The 21056-nt window shown below is 30.9% G+C and overlaps 1 protein-coding gene across 2 annotated transcripts in view; it reads left to right on the forward strand.

Annotated features, from left to right (window-relative positions):
* The window catches only part of LOC113387623, a 66814-nt gene extending 51338 nt beyond the window's left edge, over positions 1-15476 (forward strand). For both annotated transcript variants that reach the window (XM_026624973.1, XM_026624972.1), the window contains exons 3-8: positions 1493-1667; positions 3661-4056; positions 6338-6878; positions 9199-9325; positions 11046-11281; positions 14846-15476. In XM_026624973.1, coding sequence (XP_026480758.1) covers positions 1546-1667; positions 3661-4056; positions 6338-6878; positions 9199-9325; positions 11046-11281; positions 14846-15424 — 2001 coding nt within the window. In that variant the 5' untranslated portion in view covers positions 1493-1545 and the 3' untranslated portion in view covers positions 15425-15476. The remainder of the gene's footprint in view (positions 1-1492; positions 1668-3660; positions 4057-6337; positions 6879-9198; positions 9326-11045; positions 11282-14845) is intronic.
* The last annotated feature ends 5580 nt before the right edge of the window (positions 15477-21056 follow it).

A 21056-nucleotide genomic window follows, 5' to 3' on the forward strand; every position in this document is an offset into this window, starting at 1 on the left:
TCAGCATAAGAGAATGTTATCTTAATAAAAAATCTGACTAGATATAGACATAAATTTATCTCACAGATAAGGAATTTATGTGTATCAATAACACATTTATTATTAACTCTAGATAAATATTACGTAACGAGAATAAAAATATTTTGTGCATCTAATAATTTTCTACAAGGCGTCTCCACCGTAACAAGAAAAAAATAGAAAAAATGTACCAAATAAATAGTATTTATTTATTAATTAATATTTTTATTGATTGCTATTTATTGTATTATTATATCAGTATTTATATCTCTATGTTTAGATCATTTAGGTCTTAAAATGTTTACTTAAATAACGACTATACGCAATTTATTTCGGAGTAAAAACGAATGAAATTAGGTGTTCCTCAAGGTTTAATTTTAGGACCAATTTTATGTTTTATCTAAATTAATGATGTAACTATTTGTACTGTTTTTTGTGATTTCATTCAATGTACGTATAACACCAACATTATCGTCAAAACTAAATTTTCTAAAGAATTACAATATAAAAGATAACTAGTGAGGTGTATGGCATCGTGTCTCAAGACAAATTGCTAGAACTGTCCGTACCGTAACGAAATGTTCGAGAAATACTGAATGTTTTCAAATAGATTATTATAAATATTGTAACATTATCTAATATTTATATGAATTATATAAACTGAATTGCAAAGTTGAAATTATTTGTCTAAAGTATATTAGAACTTTAGTCAGAATTTAAAAAAAAATAAAACAAACTCGAATAATTAAATAAATATCTTAACGTTGACAGAAACGAAAAAATTTCTCGATTAATTAATTTTTTGTTGCAATTGTTATTAAATAAACATTATGTAATTAGTACGGAATCGTTCGTGATCAAGTGGTCAGAGCTAAGGAAGTTTCAAGTGCGATACCTAGTTTGGTCAGCTTGATATCAAGCAGTATTGACCTCTGTTCTCACTTGGAATTATAAATAGCAATATGGTTTCAAGTGTTAGCCCTTACCCGTTGTTGATGTATCAATAAAAATTAATCATTTAGTATTACAAAATTTGTAATAATATTTTTTGTTATACAAAGATAGGACAACCGTTTGGGTTGCCATCTATATAAGCCACTTTGTTTAAAAAATCAACACAGAACAAAATAATGAAATTAAATAATAAATACAAATATAGTTAGATTGTGATTTATAGTTAAAATATGTATTACATAAACAAAGTGTCCGTTTCCACACATTATATCAGCGAAAATAAAAATGCTGATAATTATCACATGAAATGCACTAGAATGTATGTCTGCTGAAATATTATGAGATTAGAGCTGTTGTCGTATCAGCGAAAACGTATTCTGTTTTTGATAAGGATTTTTTTTTAGATTTGCCTGCCTTATCACTTGTGAGTACTCGTACCATCCTGTCTAGATGTAAAATGCACACAAGTGTATATAAATACATAAATATTTATTATTTAATGATTTAATTATTGTTTCAGATATTCCATCAACTAACTAACATCGACTAACTAAGTTTTGGTGAACTTAGAAAATGATTTCGGCGACCAATTTGGCGGTGGAAGGAGCTGCGATAAGTGGAGGACATGCCTATTCGACGTATATGCACCACCATTTGGCTAACCACCATTTGAACCAGCTCAGTCACCACCATAGGTAAATATAATAGATTGAAATAGATAGAACTGAACGGAGTATCCAATTTGAATGATCTAAAAAACTTTCTGCTTGTATTGACAAAACAATTGCTTCTGAAGATAAAAAATTATTACAACTTTTTTTATTTTCGTTTGTTATTGTGGTTTTTAGTTTTTTAATGTATTAAATACTTGGGCTGGATCATTCATTAGTGTCACTAATGCACAAAACACTTCACTCATCATGTAATAATTGCGTTTAAAGAACTTCATGTAATTAAAATTAACATACATTCATTGACTGCTTGTATTTTTTTTACTCTTTCGCTGGCGATATAATCTCATTCTTTAAACAGCTGTAATATCTGTCTTGCGTAAAAAATATTTTCCATTGTAATAACCTCAAAGATTTATAGAAACTACAAATATTATAGAAATAATTTCTAATCAATAAACTTACGTTTAGTACACGACACAAATGTTTAATTGTTTTTTTTTTTATTTTCAAAGAACAGGGAAAATAATCTTCTGGTTCAGACAAGATTAGTACTAGGATGTAACTTTAAAATGTTTATCTATCTATGTCGATTTCCTTGTTGATATCGGTACGCATACAACGTTGATGCCGGTACACATACAACGACAGATCTCTATTCACATACGCGACGACTAATCACAATCGACGCGTATAGAAATGATATCAACGAGAGCGAATGACGAATCATTGGCATTCGACTCTTATTGACTGTTATCTGCCGTAACGCACTTCCGTTGCATTTGTACGGTTTACACCCTAGTTTTACTTCAAAAAAATCATCAATTCAAAAAATCATCTTTTTTTTGTTTTTGTCTATCAAAACTTTATTCAAGTTTTATAATACAAAACTGTTGAGTATATAAAAAACAAAAAATTAAACCTAAATACAAAAATATAAATGTAAATAATAAACAGAATATTAACAAAACTAGTGGGGTGGGTGGCATCGTGCCTTAAGGCAAATTGCTGGAACTTCCCGTACCGTAACGATGTGTTCGAGGAATATTCATTGTTTTCAAATAGATTATTATAAATATTGTAACATTGTCTAATATTTATAAGAATTATATAAACTGAATTGCAGAGTTGAAATTATTTGTTTTAAGTATATTAGAACTATAGTCAGAATTAAAAATAAAATCTGAATTATTATTTTCGATATACAAAAAATTAAAAAAAAAAAAAAAATTAAACAAATTTTTTTTTCCAAAATTAACTATTTTGTTAAAACAAGCAGAAAGTTATTTGAATCATCTGAATCGGACGCTTAGTTCTCTCATAAACTGCCATTTTTTACATATTTAGCTCCGTATCTTCGAAATGGCTGAGCCGGCCTGTCCCAAAAACTAATAACTCCTTCTCCCAATCATTACTAATTGAATGTTTTTTAGATCATTCAAATCGGATGCTCCGTTCTCTCAAAAACTCGATTTCTATTTTCTGCACTCTTTGCTCGTTATCTCCGTACCTGCTGGACCTGCCTCTACCAAAAACTAATCAGCACATCTCCTTATCAATAGAACTCGAATGTTTTTTAAACCATCCAAATCGGTTGATCCGTACGCTCGAAAACGTGGGCGTATATTTGTACATACATACACACACACACACACATCAATTTTTTCTGAAGTATGCCAAAACGTTCAGAAACCTTCAAAACGTCGAGAAATGTAGAAATTTTCAATTCCGATTTTCGGCCCATTACAATAACTTACCCCACGGGAAGTTAATAAAATTACAAAAATATTGAAATAATAATCTTAACATCAACTATGGCTGGAACTGAGCATTAGCTACTCTGTCGAGTGGTGAATGCTTTTATGATGATAGATGAGGAAGGTCATCAGGCCATTTCTTCTTCAGTCTTTTTATTGGGTTAAGCAGAGATTTGATGATATTTGTGTCGAGTTCTAATTTCCTGATGTGGGATATGCTTCTTGATTTTATGCATCATATAATGTCATATATTTTCTAGGTCGTCTTCAACCCAAGACCGTTACCACCATCACACCCGACTGAACCCTCCAGCGCCTCCTGGTTCTACAAATCTGGGCACCGCAGCACCTTCTCTCAACTTAGTCCCAGCACCAACGACCCAAGTACCTCTAAATCTAGGAACCTCTTTACCGATCTCATCTTCCACCGGTGCCCCTATCAAAGTTCAGGCTATTCATCCTGGAATGAAACAGCATCCGAATCAGGATCAGATTAATTGTCTGGGACTTCGTCATATGCATTTAGGAAGCAATGTGGAAGCTGGTGATTTGAGGAGTTTAGGAGGCACCGAGGCGCTCCTGAATGGGGTGCCTCATGAGGCGCTTTTTAGGCTCCACAAAAGCGGCGGGGACTTTGCTAGACCTGTGGCGAAAAGGTCAGTAGACGATTGAGGGTGATAATTGGATAGATGTATGAATTTGTTTTTAACTTCCCAAAGGAGAAGTTTATGTTTTCATCAAAAAATCCGATTCGCTAATTTTATGTTTTCTCGTCGTTTCAAGCCATTCTGAATAGAATGAGATCAACATTGGAAAAAGTATGTGTGTGTGTGTGCGAGTGTGTGAACTAGGGTTTATACAAAAACCGACATTTCAGAAAACCGGTTTTTAACTTCCCGAAGGAGTTTGTTTTCATCAAAAAATTCGATTATCTAATTATGTTTTATCGACGTTTCAAGCCATTCTGAATCGAATGAGACCGAATTTTAGGAAAAAGTATGTGTGTGTGAGAACAGATTTTTTGCCGTAAATCGACGTTTTCTCAAAAACGGCTGGACCGATTTCAAAAATTTAAAAGCCATTCGTTGTATCTCGATGAGGACTATCGTTTGTCAGTTTTGCGCTACGATCGGCCGAGACGTTTCTTTGTAAATTGCAGAAAAGTGAAAAAATTTTCGTCCACGTTTTAGCCCGCAATTCTGAATCGATTTTGAAAATTCAAAAACCGTTCGAAAGATATTGGTTGGGAATCGTGCTGATTAGTTTGTGGTAGAGATCGGCCGGACCGTTTTCTTGTAATAAGGTTTAAATGTTAAAAAAATTTTTTTCGCCAGTTTTTATTATTATTTTTTTGACGGTAAATACCATACTCTTCTAGATCATACTGAAATATTACGGACCTACGACAACTCGTTTAGCTTTAAAAATTCGTCAAAGTTTGCAAAAATTAGTATCGTTTCTTTGGCATTTGTCAAAATTAGAACTTTCATCGAAGTTTGCTCAAAAACGCCTGAACCGATTTCAGAAATTTAAAAGCCATTTGATGTATCTCGATGAGGACTATCGTTTGTCAGTTTTGTGTGATAATCTGCCAAGCCGTTTCTTTGTAATTTGGAAAATGTGTTAAACTTTTCGTCCACATTTAAGCTCATACTACCGAATCGATTTTAAAAAATCAAAAACTGTTCTAAAGATATTAGTTGGGAACAATACTGATTAGTTTTAGGTGAAAATCTACCGAGCAGTTTTGTTGTAATTAACTGTTGAAAAAAAAATTAGGCCGATTTTTATGGAATTTTTTTTTGGCGATATATATCATGGTCTTATGGAACTTACTGAAATATTACTGCCTTACGACAAGTAGTTTAATTTTAATTCATCAAAGTTTGAGAAAATGAGTAGTTATTTTGACATTTTTTTATCTCTTTTATTTACAACTGTCCAGTAAAGGACATTCAATTAATTTGATGAATTTACAATAGTCGGCCGAAAGGGACATTATACTACAAGGGCATGTTGGGAAAAACAACTCAGTAGTTGTTTTTCCATTTGATATAAAATTCACAATATTTTATTGATAATTATATAATTTTAACTATTTACTTATTGAATAATTTCTTATAAATAATGATTAAGTTATTTCAATTTTTTATCAGGAGAGTTGATGGCTTAAATCCAGTGGCGCTTCTCTTTTCAATCTTCTTGGATAGTTCTCTGTTATCAAGGAATTTTTTTGACATTTGTTAAAATCAAAATTAGACGATTTACTTGGTATAACGATAAAGTACTTGGTCTTAATGAACATACTAAACCATTAAAGTCCTATGGAAACTGGTTTAATTATAAAAGTTGTTGATTTTTGAAAATTTGCTTTTAGAAAATACTCCGAGTTAACGTGTTCGTTCTTTTTCAATTATGTGTAATAAATTCTCTCGGAATACTTCTAATTACTCACAAATTAATTTATCTATCATGGATTTATAATAAGGTTCAAGGTTTTAACGAACATCTTAAAATATTACAGGTCTAAGAGAGGTTGAATAATAGAAAATCGTTGAAGTTTCAAACTTTTCCCTCAAAATTTCAAAATCACATAAAATATATTGTTAATAATTTAAAAGTGGCTAAATCTAAATTAATGAGTAATGAGTGAAATATTTACAAATTTATATGCAAAATTCTACTTACACTACACTATCAGATACTCTAACAACTATTCTCATTGTTTCAAGGTGATTAACAAAAATCCAGATTAAAATAAATATATTCCTGTAAGTCATACATATTAGCATACTTACTATGTTTCATGTTTTAACGCATGTATGTATATATACGATAATAAAAGATTAAGTCGATTATTTACACATATCGGGAAGTTCATGTAACTTGCCTTAAGGCAAAATACCAAACCAACTAGTTTTTTTTTTTTTTTTGTAGATACTCCAACGGTGTTCCGGATTCGCCCCATCCCCAATCCTCGACGCCAGGCCCTGTAGACTTGGCTCAACCGAAAGACTCCAATCACAACTTTAACCACCAGCCAAAAATTTCCCTGAAATACCAAAACCAGCAACACTACCCTCAGCACTACGAAACTATGAACCATTACACGAACGACAGGAGGCGAGAAGAACCCACAAACCACCATCTGAACCGCCAAATAATTTTACCAAGGAACTTGTCAGATACCTCACCGCCAATCGATACCAAAAGTTCCTACCGCCAAATGGTACCGACGACGAATTTTGGACAACATTTCTTCAACCAGGATTTGACCAATTTTTATGCGAAGGAGATTTATGATATGAGAAATGGTGGTGGAGGTTTTGTACCTCCAAAACCGCCTGTTGGGTACGGAGGACACCAGCAGCAGCAGCATTTGCAGCAGCAGCAGCTGCAGCAGCTGGAGCTGGTTAAGCAGAAGTGCGTTATGAGCACTGGTGTAGGGAAGAGCTTCGAATGTGAACAGGGATTCAAGGTAAGATAAAATAGTAAGAGGACGCAGAAAAATGTTATGGCAAGGCTATGTTACGCTCCAACTTGGATACATTGTGCTACTGAATCATACTTGCATACATTGTGCTACTGAAACATGTCATGTATTTGTTGTGCATTCAGGCGTTTTACGCATAAACTGCAACGTCACTCGTATGTTATGAAGCTGCGTCAGAAACACCTTGTTATCTAAGATCGTTGTGTGGTTTTTAGTTAACTTCCCGTAGGGTAAGTTATAGTAATAGCAAAAAAATCGAAAATGCAAATTTTTATATATCTTTACGTTTCAGAGGTTTCTGAACATTTTGGCGTACCTTGGCATACCAAATGGATGTGTATGAGCGTGTGCGTGCATGTGTGTACGTATATATGTGTGTGTTCGGATGATTATGGGTAGGGTTAGAAATTAGGTTTTATAAAATTGGATACAAATATTTTAATAGAAAAAAATTAGTATTTTTTGGAAATATGATTTTTACCAGTAATTTCTGTATTTTATATTTATAAACCTTTAATTTATGGTAATAATTTAATAAAGATTTCGAGAACACCGATCAACCGATTTGAATAATTCAAAAAGCATTCGATTCGTATTGATAAGGCGACGTGCTGATTAGTTTTTGGCGAAGGCAGGTCTAGCCGTTCCGAAGATACGGGGCAAAAAGTGCCGAAAACGGTAACTCAGGTTTTAAGAGAACGGAGCGTCCGATTTTAATAATTCAAAAAAACATTTCACTTGTATTGACAAGGTGAAGATCCGATCAAATTTTCATAAAGGCAGGTTTAGCGGTTTTGGAGATTTAATGAAAAAGTAAAAAAAATGCCTTTTGGCGGTCAAAAATGATCATTAGACATATGCACATCAAATTATCAAATATTTTATAGAGATTTTAACAATAAGTATAATTTTGGTTTACATTCCTATGGGTTCCGTACCAATGTTTACGCGTTAGACGTCGACGCGGCGCTTACGCGGTTTGATATTTCGTCTTCATGCAGTTAAAGCAGTACGATTGCTTTGAAAAAAGTTTAGATCTTTCAAAATATGTCAAAATAAAGAAAACATTTTTTTCAAAACAAAAAAAAATAAAAAAAGTCTAATTGTTTGTCAAAAATCTTATTTTTTCGAAGTAAATTTTTTTCAAAAATGTTAATCGTTTTTAAAAAAAATAATAATTTTTGGTACGGGAAGTTCCAGCAATTCGCCTTAAGGCACGATGCCTTAATTGCCTTAAGACAGAATGCCACTTACAGCTAGTTAGATCATTCAAATCGGACGCTTAGTTCACTCGAAAACTGCCATTTTTTGCACATTTAGCTCTGTATCTTCGAAATGGCGGGATCTGTCTTTGCCAAAAACTAATCACCTATTCTCCCAATCATTACAAATTGAATGTTTTTTAGATCATTCAAATCCGATACTCCGTTCTCTCAAAAACTCGATTTGTATTTTCTGCACTCTTTGTTCCGTATCTCCGTAACGGCCGGACCTGCATTTGCTAAAAACTAATCAGCACATCTCCCTATCAATACAAATCGAATGTTTTTTAAACTATTCAAATCGGTTGATCCGTACGCCCGAAAACGTGGACGAAAAAATACGGACATACAAAACACACACACACACACGTCCATTTTTCTGAGGTATGCCGAAATGTTCAGAAACCTTGAAAACGTCGAGAAATGCAAAAATTTTCATTTTCGATTTTTGGCCCATTACTATAACTACCCTACGGGAAGTTAATAATAAGGCTATGTTACGCTCCAACTTGCATACATTATTCTACTGAATCATACTGAACACTGCCGAAATGTAATGTATTTGCTGCGCATTCAGGCGTTTTACACATAAACTGCAACGTCTTTCATACATTATGAAGCTGAGTCAGAAAGACCGTGTTATCTAACATCATTTTTTGGACATTTATGCGGTTTCTTGGTTAGGTTTTCTATATGACAACATGAAAAATACGCCTGACTGCACACCAACCGCATGGTTTTTGTCAATATTAGTGGAGCAAATTTGCTCCAAGTTAGATTTAGTGTGCCATGATATTTGCAATACAAAAACAAAAGAATGTATAGAAAATAATATCTCATATAATCAATTCTAATAAAATCATCGTAGAATAGTGAAGTATTGAGTTTTAATTAAATATAACTAGTTATTTATGGAATGCGCTCCAATTAGTATGGGAAGTTTTTCTTAACATGGCCTTGCTATAACATTTTTTCTGTTATGCGGCAGAATCAGTCCATAAAATTAAATTATTTATTTAAAATTTTATTTTATCATTTTTCAGGTGCCATCAGGTAAAGAAGGATCTTTGAAACACAGAATTTTAAGGCCGTCACCACCAGCATCGGTAGCGCCTCTGTCGCCACAGTCGCCTTCATTCTCAGTCACTTCGCCGACGGCGCTACCTACAGGTGAAAATTAATAAATATAATATATATATATATATATATATACTAGCTGACCCGGCAAACGTTGTTCTGCTAGGTAAGGTATATTCTAAACAATTTCTAGAGAATCAAAAATATTAATACTTTAAGTGCATAAGGATGCGTTGTTTGAATGCTGTATACAATTAGGTATTATAAAAACAATAAACCCCATTAGTTTGTCTATATTTTGCCAATACAATCAAACTGGAAGTTTTATACACTTTCTATAGAAAACATATGGTATAATCCAATCCAAGTGTTTTTAGGTCTTTCGACTTATTGATTACCTTTCAAGTTTTTCAGTTTCTTTTTGGATTCTGGATTTTGTATATAATTGTGAATAATACTACTGAGCTTATACAAAATTTTCAAATTTCGGAGGAGAGATAGAAAATCAATTAAGTATTTCTTCTTTCACCTTCTTTTTGAAAAGTTTCAAGTAACATTCGATGAATTAAAGTAAATTTAATAAAAAGTATTTATGTAGAGCAGGGCGAGGCACAAATGTCGAATTTGACTTGAGCAAATATAAACTATATTATGAAAACCATAACAATTATATCACAACAAATAACACATTTCAAATGAACAATTATCTGACTACGTTTAGTGAAACTGCCAGCTACTTCATCATTGTAAAAATGTGCTTTTTTGATGTCTTTCAACAATATGTTATCTAGACTATTTTACCCTATAGGCGGGGTAACTTTTAACGGCCCGGAGGGAAACAGGTGTAATGTCTTATTTTAATTTTGAAAGTATTTCACAAAATAATTACATTTTAACTAATGCTAAAAAACTACCAACGGAAGAAAATACTTTTATTATGGATTTTCAAAGATAACCGTTTACCTCCCGATAGCAAAGTCATGAGAATCAGGTTATAGCCGGTTATACATCTTTTTCCCTCTACTTTTAAATGTTGTTGTTAACAATGCTTAACTTTACTGGTTTTTGACACATCGGTGGTGCATCTTTTTAACCCCGGACCTTCATATATTACTATATATATTTCGATAAATTCTGGGAAATTATAACTGGGAAAATGTTATTCGACAAAATGTCCCTTCGTTCGATACCAAATTTAGGTTCTGAATTTAAATAACATAAATAAAAAATAATATAACCTAGAAAATGTTTTATAAATACCAATGAGTATATTATTATACAAATGAGATCTTTCAGAGCACCGTGTTTGAGAAAAATATGATTTGAGTGTTACGACGCCAAAAAGTGCATTTTCATATTAACATTTCAAAAAAGTTGATATTTTGAGTTTCTAGTAACACTTGTGGCCCGTTAAATAACGTTTTTGTGCACAAATAAAACTACAAACAAAACTACTCACTACAATTTAATCATGATTAAATAATATTCACGTAAAACATCCCATTAAAGGCAATTGAACATCATTCGTCAAAAACGTTTGACATTTGACGTATTAGCCACCGTCCATTGTTTTATTCAAATTACGCTTCTACAACAATGTTCAAATTAAAAATGTAAAGTTTCTACCCGGTTTTGAGATAATATCTCACCTTTCCGACAACCTACTGATTAGCACGAATTTTTCAAGACAAAGACTGGCCAAATCGGTTCAGCCGTTTTCGAGTTTTACCGAATCATTTGATCGAGAGCTCCATTTTTATATATAAGATTATTCTTGCATTATTATAATTAATTTTTAATTATCTATTTCCAGTGGCCTCCGGTTTCTCCCGCGGCGCCCTCATTCGCCTGGCGGACGGCGACGTGAGACGAGTGGAGGACATGAGGGCGGACGATTTCCGACGATCTGCGGACGTGACAGGAGATGTCACTCTGACAGATGTCACCGTCGTCAGGATAAACGTGACGACGTCGGGAGGTGAAAGTGCTAAAGATGACGGCGGAGGAAGGGTTACCTTGACGCTGAGTTTTAACCAGCATAGGGACAGGGTAAGAAAGGAATTGATAATATATATATATACTAGCAAACCCGACGAACTCCGTTTCGCCACCAGATGGTTTCGTGAGAAAGATGAAGAAATTTTTTGTTTGTTTTATATTTGAAAAGGAAAAATTTGATTTTCTTATACAACAGTAATGAATTTATTTCGATTACAAAAATTAAGTGTTTTTTAGTTGAACTTCTCTAAGTAGATGAGAGTGAGAAACCTTGCGGAGACCGAGACCTTTCCAACTAATGCAATCATTGTCGAAATCGGTTCGTGCGTTCTGGAGTTATATCGTCAGGAAGGAAAACAAGTCGCAAGGCCAATCGCTTAGTGTTTGCGGGATAAATTTCAAATAGATTATTTAGAAAATCATTGTTTTCCTCATGGGCAGTTATACGTCCCCTGTTCACGAGTTGGAAAACCATCAGCTTTGTTTGTGTTAACGTCAGACCAAAAAACAAAAAATGTGGTTTACCAAAGAGCACTTCAATGAAACGGATAATTTGCGGATTCTCTTTCATTTACTTAGAGAAGTTCAACTAAAAAACACTTCATTTTTATAATCGAAATAAATTCATTACTGTTGTGTAATAAAATCATTTTTTTTCTTTTCAAATATAAAACAAACAAAAAATTTCTTCATCTTTCTCACGAAACCATCTGGTGGCGAAACGGAGTTCGTCGGGTTTGCTAGTATATATATATATATATATATATACTAGCTGATCCGGCAAATGTCGTATTGCCATAAAAACTATTTCTAGTAAAAAATGTTTAGTACGAAAATAACTAACTGATTGCAAATGTGGTGCATAAGTGAAAGAGGCAGCTAACAAAAAATATATGAATAGTTTACCCACTGCAAAGTACGCTACATATAAATATCCCTCAATAGTCTTTGCAAGAGCCAACCTAATCCGAAACTGATTCTATTTAAATTGAATTGGCACATTTGAAGTTTCATGATTTTAGTAAATTATTACCGCGCTTTTGATTATTTTAGTAATTTGAATTACGAATCAAAATCCGATAATTTATTTTTAAATTATATTGTTATGTGGCATGCCCAGCGAATTGACTGAGATTGAAGAAAATTAGGAGAGTGGAAAATTTTACAGCTTTGCCATAGATTCGTATGGTACCTATAGATCCCTATCAAAAACTGTTGTATCTTTTTATATTAATATTCAATCTTTCTATATTTTTTTGCAAAAATTGCTCTTTATGCAAACCATTTATCAACTATGTACTGTTTGTGCGCATCGGGAAATATTTGTACAATGAGAAAATGGGAATATAAAATTTGGTAAAAATCGGTAAAGCCGTTTTGGAGGAGTATGTGAATGAACATTGTGGCTTGTTAGATATTAATTAGTTAATTTAACTAGATTCGCCAATGACGGTGTAGTTGCCATTTGTAATGCAATTAGTGTTGTGCATCAAACAAGAAATTTATTTTCGACATTTCGGAAATTAGGTATGCTTCATCTTCAGGAAAACAAATTGTTAAAATATACTTGCAACAAACATTTATATTCAAAAATAATTAAAATTACCCAAATCTAAATAAGTTTATAATAAATAAATTGAATAATAACTGAACAAGTAATGAAATAGTTAACAGTTAATTAAATTATATTAAATCTGCTGAGACTTATTATATCATTATACTGACGGCTTGTAAAATAAATATATATATATTTATATATATATATATATATATATATATATATATATATATTTATATATATATATATATATATATAAATGTCTTTTATCACGAGTGATATACATTATTTATTGTATTTCCTATGTCGTCTCAACGAGATATAAAAATAAGTATCTAATTATGACACATGACTAATAGGAATAATATATATATTTATATATATATATATATATATAAATGTCCTGCAGCTGCTGTTTTGATGCAAACATGTCGCAACTTGATCAACAATTACTCATTATTTAATTTATTCTATACAAATGTTTACATCTCGTGATAACAGATATATATATATATATATATATATATATATATATATTGATATTTAATTGATATTGTCAGTAGATTCCACTTTTTTACTTACCTACCAAATATCTAATGTGCTCATCAGTAGAGTCTTTTTTTCTAGGCAGATATTTAATTTGCTCGTCACTAGAATCAATTTTCTACTTTCCTAGACAGATATTTATTTACTTGTCAGTTGAGTCCATTTTTAACTTTTTTATGCAAATATTTAATATACTCGTCAGTAGAGTCCCTTCTTTACTGATAATTTTTTTGTCAGTAGAGTTTTTTTCTTACTTTTCCACGCAGATTTTTAATTTGATTGTCAGTAGAGTCCCATTTTTGATTTTCTTAGACAGATATATAATTTGCTCGTAGTAGAATTCCTTTCTTACTTTCCTAAACAGATATTTAATTTGTCCTTTTTCTAATTTTTTTGTTGATGAAAATATTTCTCAGTTATTTTTATTACTTTTAATTATTTTTTCATTTAACGATTTTCATGAAACTTTGATGACAAGTTATAGTAATCGCAAAAAAATCGAAAATGAAAATTTTATATATCTTTACGTTTCGAAGGTTTCTGAGCATTTTGGCACATCTTAGAAAAAATTGATGTGTGTGTGCGCGTGTGTGTGTATGTATGTACGGATACAAATTTTCGTCGACGATTTCGGGAACACGGAGAAACCGATTTGAATAATTCAAAAAACATTCGATTCGTATTGATGAGGAAACGTGCTAATTAGTTTTTGGCGAAGGCAGGTCTAGCCGTTCCGAAGATACGGAAAAAAGTGCCGAAAATAGTAACTCAGTTTTTGAGAGAACAGAGCGTCCGATTTGAATAATTCAAAAAACATTTTACTTGCATTGACAAGATGAAGAATTGATCAAATTTTCATGAAGGCAGGTTCAGCGATTTCGGAGATCGAGTAAAAAAGTAAAAATAAATGCCATTTGGCGGTGAAAAATGATCATTAGACATATGCACATCAAATTATCAGATATTTTATAGAGATTTTATCAATAAGTATAAATTTTGTTCATATTCCTATGGGTTCCGTACCAATGTTTACGCGTTAGACGGCGACGCGGCGCTTACGCGCTTTGATATTTCGTCTTTATGCAGTTAAAACAGTACGATTGCTTCGAAAAAAAGTTCAGAATTTCCAAAATATTTCAAAATAAATGATTTAAGATAGAATGATTTAATATGGTTCGAAATTCTATTAAAAGTTTCAAATCATTGATCAACTTTTTTTGATTATTATTATTGATTATTTTTAATTACTCGAATTTTGAATTGCGGTACGGGAAGTTCTAGCAATTTGCCTTAAGGCACGATTCCCTAATTGCCTTAAGACAGAATTCCACTTAATTCAGCTAGTTAATTTAGTTTTCGGTACGGGAAGTCCAGCAATTTGCCTTAAGGCACGATGCCATGCACCACTAGTTTAAGTTTATTTTGTATACGTATCAGAAATTTCATGCAACTGGCCTTAACGTCCAATGCTATCTACACCTAGTTTAATATAATAATTATTTCCCTTCCAGGTTGAGTTCGAAACATCCCAAGAGCACCCATTCTTCGTCTACGGTCAAGGCTGGGCCTCGTGCTCCCCTGAAGCCACGATGCGAAAATACGGCCTAAAGTGCAACCGGCTTCAAGTCGGCGACATCTGCATATCTCTAACCCCCAAAGACAAAACCACCACCAACCCTCAAACCCCACATCATGTTTCCTCCAAAAGTCTACAAGCCTTGAAAACCGCCAAACCTCACTACCCAGAAAGGACGACTAATAACAAACCACCAGCTCCTGCTGCATCTCATCTCAATGCTGCAAGACAATTGCAAATGACACCGGCTGTGTCATATCCCAGGCAGATGTCAAAGGTGACATCCATGTGTCAGCAGAGGCCTCAGGAAATGCCGAGGTCGGCGACTGCTGATTCTAATCTTTATCAGTTTTCGGAGGAGCCTCAGAATTTGACAAAACATAAGTTTTTGTGCGACAAGAATAAGGAGAGACTGGCCGATGATGGTTTCGCGAATTGTAAGAAGAGGCGGTGGTCGGCGCCTGATGATACACTAACGAGCCAGAAAATGGTGGTGAAGAGGCTTAAGGAGTAACATGGTAAGATGGTGAGTTTGAGGTTATGTGCTGTGATGATTAAAATGATTTTAGGATGATAAGAGGACATATTTTAAAGCAAATGCAATGATTTTTGTGCAAAGCAAAAAATTGATTTATTTTTAGTTTTAAATTTTTTATAATACAAATGATTTTAAAAGCAAGGTATATATATATATATATATATATATATATATATAATATGTGAGTATGGTTTTTTTTTAAATTTTCAAAATTTTTTCCATGCTCTTCCCATACAAACTTTGATTGAATTGCGCTCTATCTAAATGTTAATATTAAGAGCTAAAACTTTCAGAGAATTGTTTTTTATCTATTTGGAACCATTTGAGCCCCTGGGAGCAAGGAAATTCGAAAATGACCATTTTAAGGACCACCCTAATACAGGGCGTCCCGGCCGAAATTATGAAACTACGAAACAAAAGGATTTAAGTGCGTTATCAATTATGGGACAATTTTTCGGTTTTTTTAACGTCCCGAAGGAAAAGTTTATGTTTTCATCAAAAAATTCGATTCGCTAATTTTATGTTTTCTCTTGGACGTTTCAAGCATTCTGAATCGAATGAAACCAAATTTGGATAAAGTATGTATGTGTGTATGTGTGTGTGCAGATTTTTTGCCCTAAATCAACGTTTTTTCAAAAACGGCTAAAACGATTTCAAAAATTTAACACCCATTCGATATATATCGATGAGGACTAGCGTTTATCAGTTTTCTGTGACAATCAGCCAATCCGTTTCTTTGTAATTTGAAAAAAAAGTGTTAAACTTTTCGTCCACATTTAAGCTCATCCTACCGAAACGATTTTAAAAAATCAAAAACTGTTTGAAAGATATTAGTTGGGAATGATACTGATTGGTTTTAGACGAAAATCTACCGAACCGTTTTCTTGTAATTAACTGTTGACAAAAATTTAGGCCGATTTTAATGGAACTTTTTTTGGCGATATATATCATAGTCTTATAGAACTCACTGAAATATCACGGCCTTACGACAAGTAGTTTAATTTTAAAAATTTATCAAAGTTTGAGAAAATGAGTAGTTTTTTTTGACGTTTGTTAAAATTAAAATTAGACGATTTACTTGGTATAACGATAGAGTACTTGGTCTTAATGAACATACTAAACCATTAAAGTGCTACGGAAACTGGCTCAATTATAAAAATTATTGATTTGTGAAAATTTGCTTTTAGAAAAAACTCCTAGCTAACGTCGTGTTCGTTCGTTTTCAATCATGTGTAATAAATTCAATCAGAATACTTTTAATCATTCATAAATGAATTTATTTTTTATTGATTAAGTCGATTATTTGCACATATCGGGAAGTTCATGTAACTTGCCTCAAGGCTAAATACCAATACCAACTAGTTTTTACTCGAAATTTTTCAATAATGAAATTATCAAGTATTGTACCTATTGATGAAATTTGCCAACACCCTCTAGTGCATTTTATTAAAAGCAGAGCTTCTCAAAGTCGACCGATTTGAAAACTAGTTGAAAGTAGCATTTTGCCTTAAGGCAAGTTGCATGAACTTCCCGAAATGTGTAATAGTAGTGTAATAGTCATTATAGTAAGTTTATTTCGGAATTCGAGATAATCAGCTGTTAGCCTGTAAATACTTGTATATTGACACCCTAAAAGTTGTCTCAAAACCTACATATGCTGCGTTCACCCTACCATATGTAGGTTTTGAGACAACTTTTAGGTGTCAATATACAAGTATTTACAGACTTTCAACAGAGAAAATTCCGAGATTCTTACCTAATTTAAGCTTAAATGACTGGACTATGATGATTGACTTAATCAACCAAAATTGAGATTTTGATATTTAGATGAAATTTTCAACTGCACGATTATGTGTATTACGTACATAGTCCATGAATTTTTGTAGACTTATTTTTCCGCTAATTCCAAAAAAATAGCTTTTAAATTTGTGGAATCAAATGTTGACTCATCGCATCTCAAAGGCGACATTATTCTTTTTTGCTATTATAAACATTATTCAAATATTGATGGATTTTAAAAATTAAACTACTTTGTTATTATTTAGGACCACGATGTCTATCAACATAAAAAATTCCATCGAAAAAATTTCAACAGTTAATTGCGAAGAAATGGCTCGGCCGATCTTTATCCAAAACTAATCTGGTCGATTCCCAAATAATATCTTTCAAACAGTTTTCGAATTTTTCAAATTAAGCTAGAATTTTTGTCTAAAACATGGACAAAATTGACAAACGATGGTCCTCGTCAAAATACATCGAATGGCTTTTAAATTTTTGAAATCGGTCTGGTTCTTTGAAAAAATATTGATTTAAGGTAAAAAAAAATTTCACACACACACATACTATTTCGAAATTTGGTCTCATTCAATTCAGAATGGCTCAAAACGTCGAGAAAACATAAAATTAGCGAATCGGATTTTTTGTTGAAAACATAAACTTCTCCTCCGGGAAGTTAAAAATTAAATTCAAAGTTTAACAAAAAGTCTTAATTTTTAAAACCTTGAGGCAATTGTGTTATTTTTTTTTGATTGTGTGTCCTAGAAATATTATGGTTATTAGGTTCTAAAGTTTAAATGAACAAAATTGGTAGAAATTAATAAAAACCGAAAAATGGTCAGAATATTTTTTCACTTATAATTTTCAAACAACGTGAGATAATTTTTTTTCGCTAAATTTTTTCAGAACTATTAAGGTCAACACTATTACTCGATCTTCGCTTACTCTGTATATGTTTTTTAATATTTTTTAATCTTTTTAGCACAAAAGTTTTTGTTTTTGCATATGTATATAATTTTCGTTGTCCCACTTATATGCATTAAATGTTTTTAAATATTTTTTTAAACATTTATATTTATATTAAAAATAAATTATATATATATATGTATATGTATATATATATATATATATATATATATGCAATAAGGTGATATTTAAAATAGGTTGCATCAGGTTTTGTAATTATTGAATATATATTATAAATAAATTAAATGTATATAGGGTACAGCGGGGCTTAAAGGTCTTAGGGTAAAAAATCCTATCAACCAATATCTTAAATACCAGTAAAGTTAAGAATTTTTTAACAGCAATATTTGAAAGTAGAGGGCAAAAGATGTATAACCAGTCATGACCTTGATTCTTACGACGTTGCTATCACAAGATAAACAAAAATGTTTGAAAATCCATAACAAAAGTTTTTTTTCCTTGTGAGCACTGTTGTTTAGTTTACGAGACCTTAATCAAAATTTTTAAGTACACGTTATATAATTGTTTTATAAAATGTATTGTTAATTTTAAGTGAGATTCAACAGTTTTTTTTATATAACTCCTATAAATGCTTATACCTGGGTGGAGTAAAAAGGACAAACTGAACCTTGACCTTGGCAAAGGTGTGAAAAATATAAAATTGCAAATAAATAGTAAATTAAGTTCAAAAAAATCAATTTTACAACAGATAAATTAAATAAATAATTATTCGAACTTTGATGATGAATATTTCTGACGAAATACCAAATCAAGGTTGTATACAGTGGGTTGTATCCATGAAATTAATATTTTGCATTGACTGTTTGACTCTTGGCCGTCAAATTTTTGAAAAATTGCATAAAAACACATTTCTACAATGGTGAGTTAGCTGGGAGTTTTACTGAACATAGTCAGATAGTTGTTTGTTTGATATGTGGTATTTGTTGTAATACAATTAGCTTGGTTTTCACAATATATTTGCTCAAAGTCATATTGGACCTTTGTGCCCTGCCCTACCTTATATATATATTTATATATATATATATATATATTTAAATAAATTTAACAATTTCAGAACCTGATTTTGCAATCGTTTTGACAAAAAAAAGAAAACACGATCTCTACCAGACCGTATATATATTTTATTATTATTGTATTATTATTATACAAATTTGTACATATATAAATCTTACAAATAGTATAAATTATATATATATATATATATATATATATATATATATAATTTTTTTTGAGAAGCGTGAATGTGAATGTGTAAATAATTTCTTTATAGTTTATTTTAAGTACCATTATGTTTAAACAATTCAAATATTTAACTCTAATTGTGGCTTTAGATGTGACATAGTCGAAAATCTATTAAATTTGTCATTTATATTTTTCTTATACTTTAAATAATATTATATATTATAAAAAGCCATTTTTAACCCTAGACTACCTCGCAGAGCCACATTTTTTTAAATACAAAGATCTCGTGAAAATTGTTTAAAAGTTTTTTTTTAAGAAAAATTAACTGTATTAAATTTATAACATCTGCAATTTAACAGAACTAAATGTTATTATAGATAGAAATTAAATAAAATTCAAGTCACTTGAAGTGAAACTTCTGAACTCACTTTAACACATTATTGAAATCTGTTTATTTCATTATATCTGCAAATTATAATTAATTTTGTTATTAGTATACTAGTTATTGATATATTTTTTAATGTTCTCATTTTAAATCTTTCAAGTTTTTTTAATCAAGTTTTATAAATAATTTTAATTTAAATTCTTGATACTTACGAAATTTTTAAAATTAATAACATAACAATTATTTCAATTTTTTATAAATTGTAAATGAATTTTTATTAAATTTATAAATTTATTTTCCTTCATTTTATTTCGGCTGGTATGGCTTAACAAAGGCTCCGGTGTCAAAAATTACTCAAGAAGTTTCACTTGAAAAATTAAATGGTTTCCTACATAAATATATTACAAATGTGCTATTAATAGAAAAAATAAACTTATATACGTACAAATAATATACGAAATAAATGTTATGGTAATATTTTTATAAACAAAATGTCAATTCTTAATAAAGTGTAATTTTAAATATATTTATATATATATATATATATATATAATTAAATAAATTAAATTTTGTGTAATATAAATGAACAACGTATTAAATGTTAAGCATTTAAAGATTATTTTCTAAATGTGAAACGAATGTATATTTTGTGTAAAAAAAGAGAAGTTATGTTGTAAATAAAGTCTATGTAATGTTAAAAGTTATATTTTATTATAATATATATATATATATATATATATATATATATATAGGACTTTTTTGCTATTTACAAGATGACTATTAAATCAAAAATAAATTCTTCATTTAAGAATTTAAAATCATGTTTATTGGTAATATGGTAATACTACTAATAACACATTTAATAATGTCAACAACTATACTAATATTTTTAAACAATAAATTAGTTACTTTAATATGATATAATTAGTTCGAGATTATTGAAATGTGAGACATAAATTTAGTCGACAAATTGTCTAAATTTTGTGAGAAAGAAATGGAGAATTATTCTTTGTTAAATTTATTTTCACAATGTTTTAGATTCTCCCGAATAAAACTTAGTCGCGCCTAAAGAAGTTTTACTTTATAAGATACAGAGAAGGAGAGAGAAATTAAAAATGCGTCACTATTAACATTAAGAAATTAAACAATAATAAATAATCTTGATACTTTAGTCATAAACTACTAAATATTTCATTTGAATATGATATCAAGTAAAAACCATGGAATACTATTCACGGTTTTTTATAAACATTTTTATCAACATTTAGTCAAATTTAG

This window comes from Ctenocephalides felis, unplaced genomic scaffold (genome assembly GCF_003426905.1).
Source record: "Ctenocephalides felis isolate EL2017-DRISC unplaced genomic scaffold, ASM342690v1 CF-g0.4_SCAFFOLD_03572, whole genome shotgun sequence".
NCBI lineage: Eukaryota > Metazoa > Arthropoda > Insecta > Siphonaptera > Pulicidae > Ctenocephalides > Ctenocephalides felis.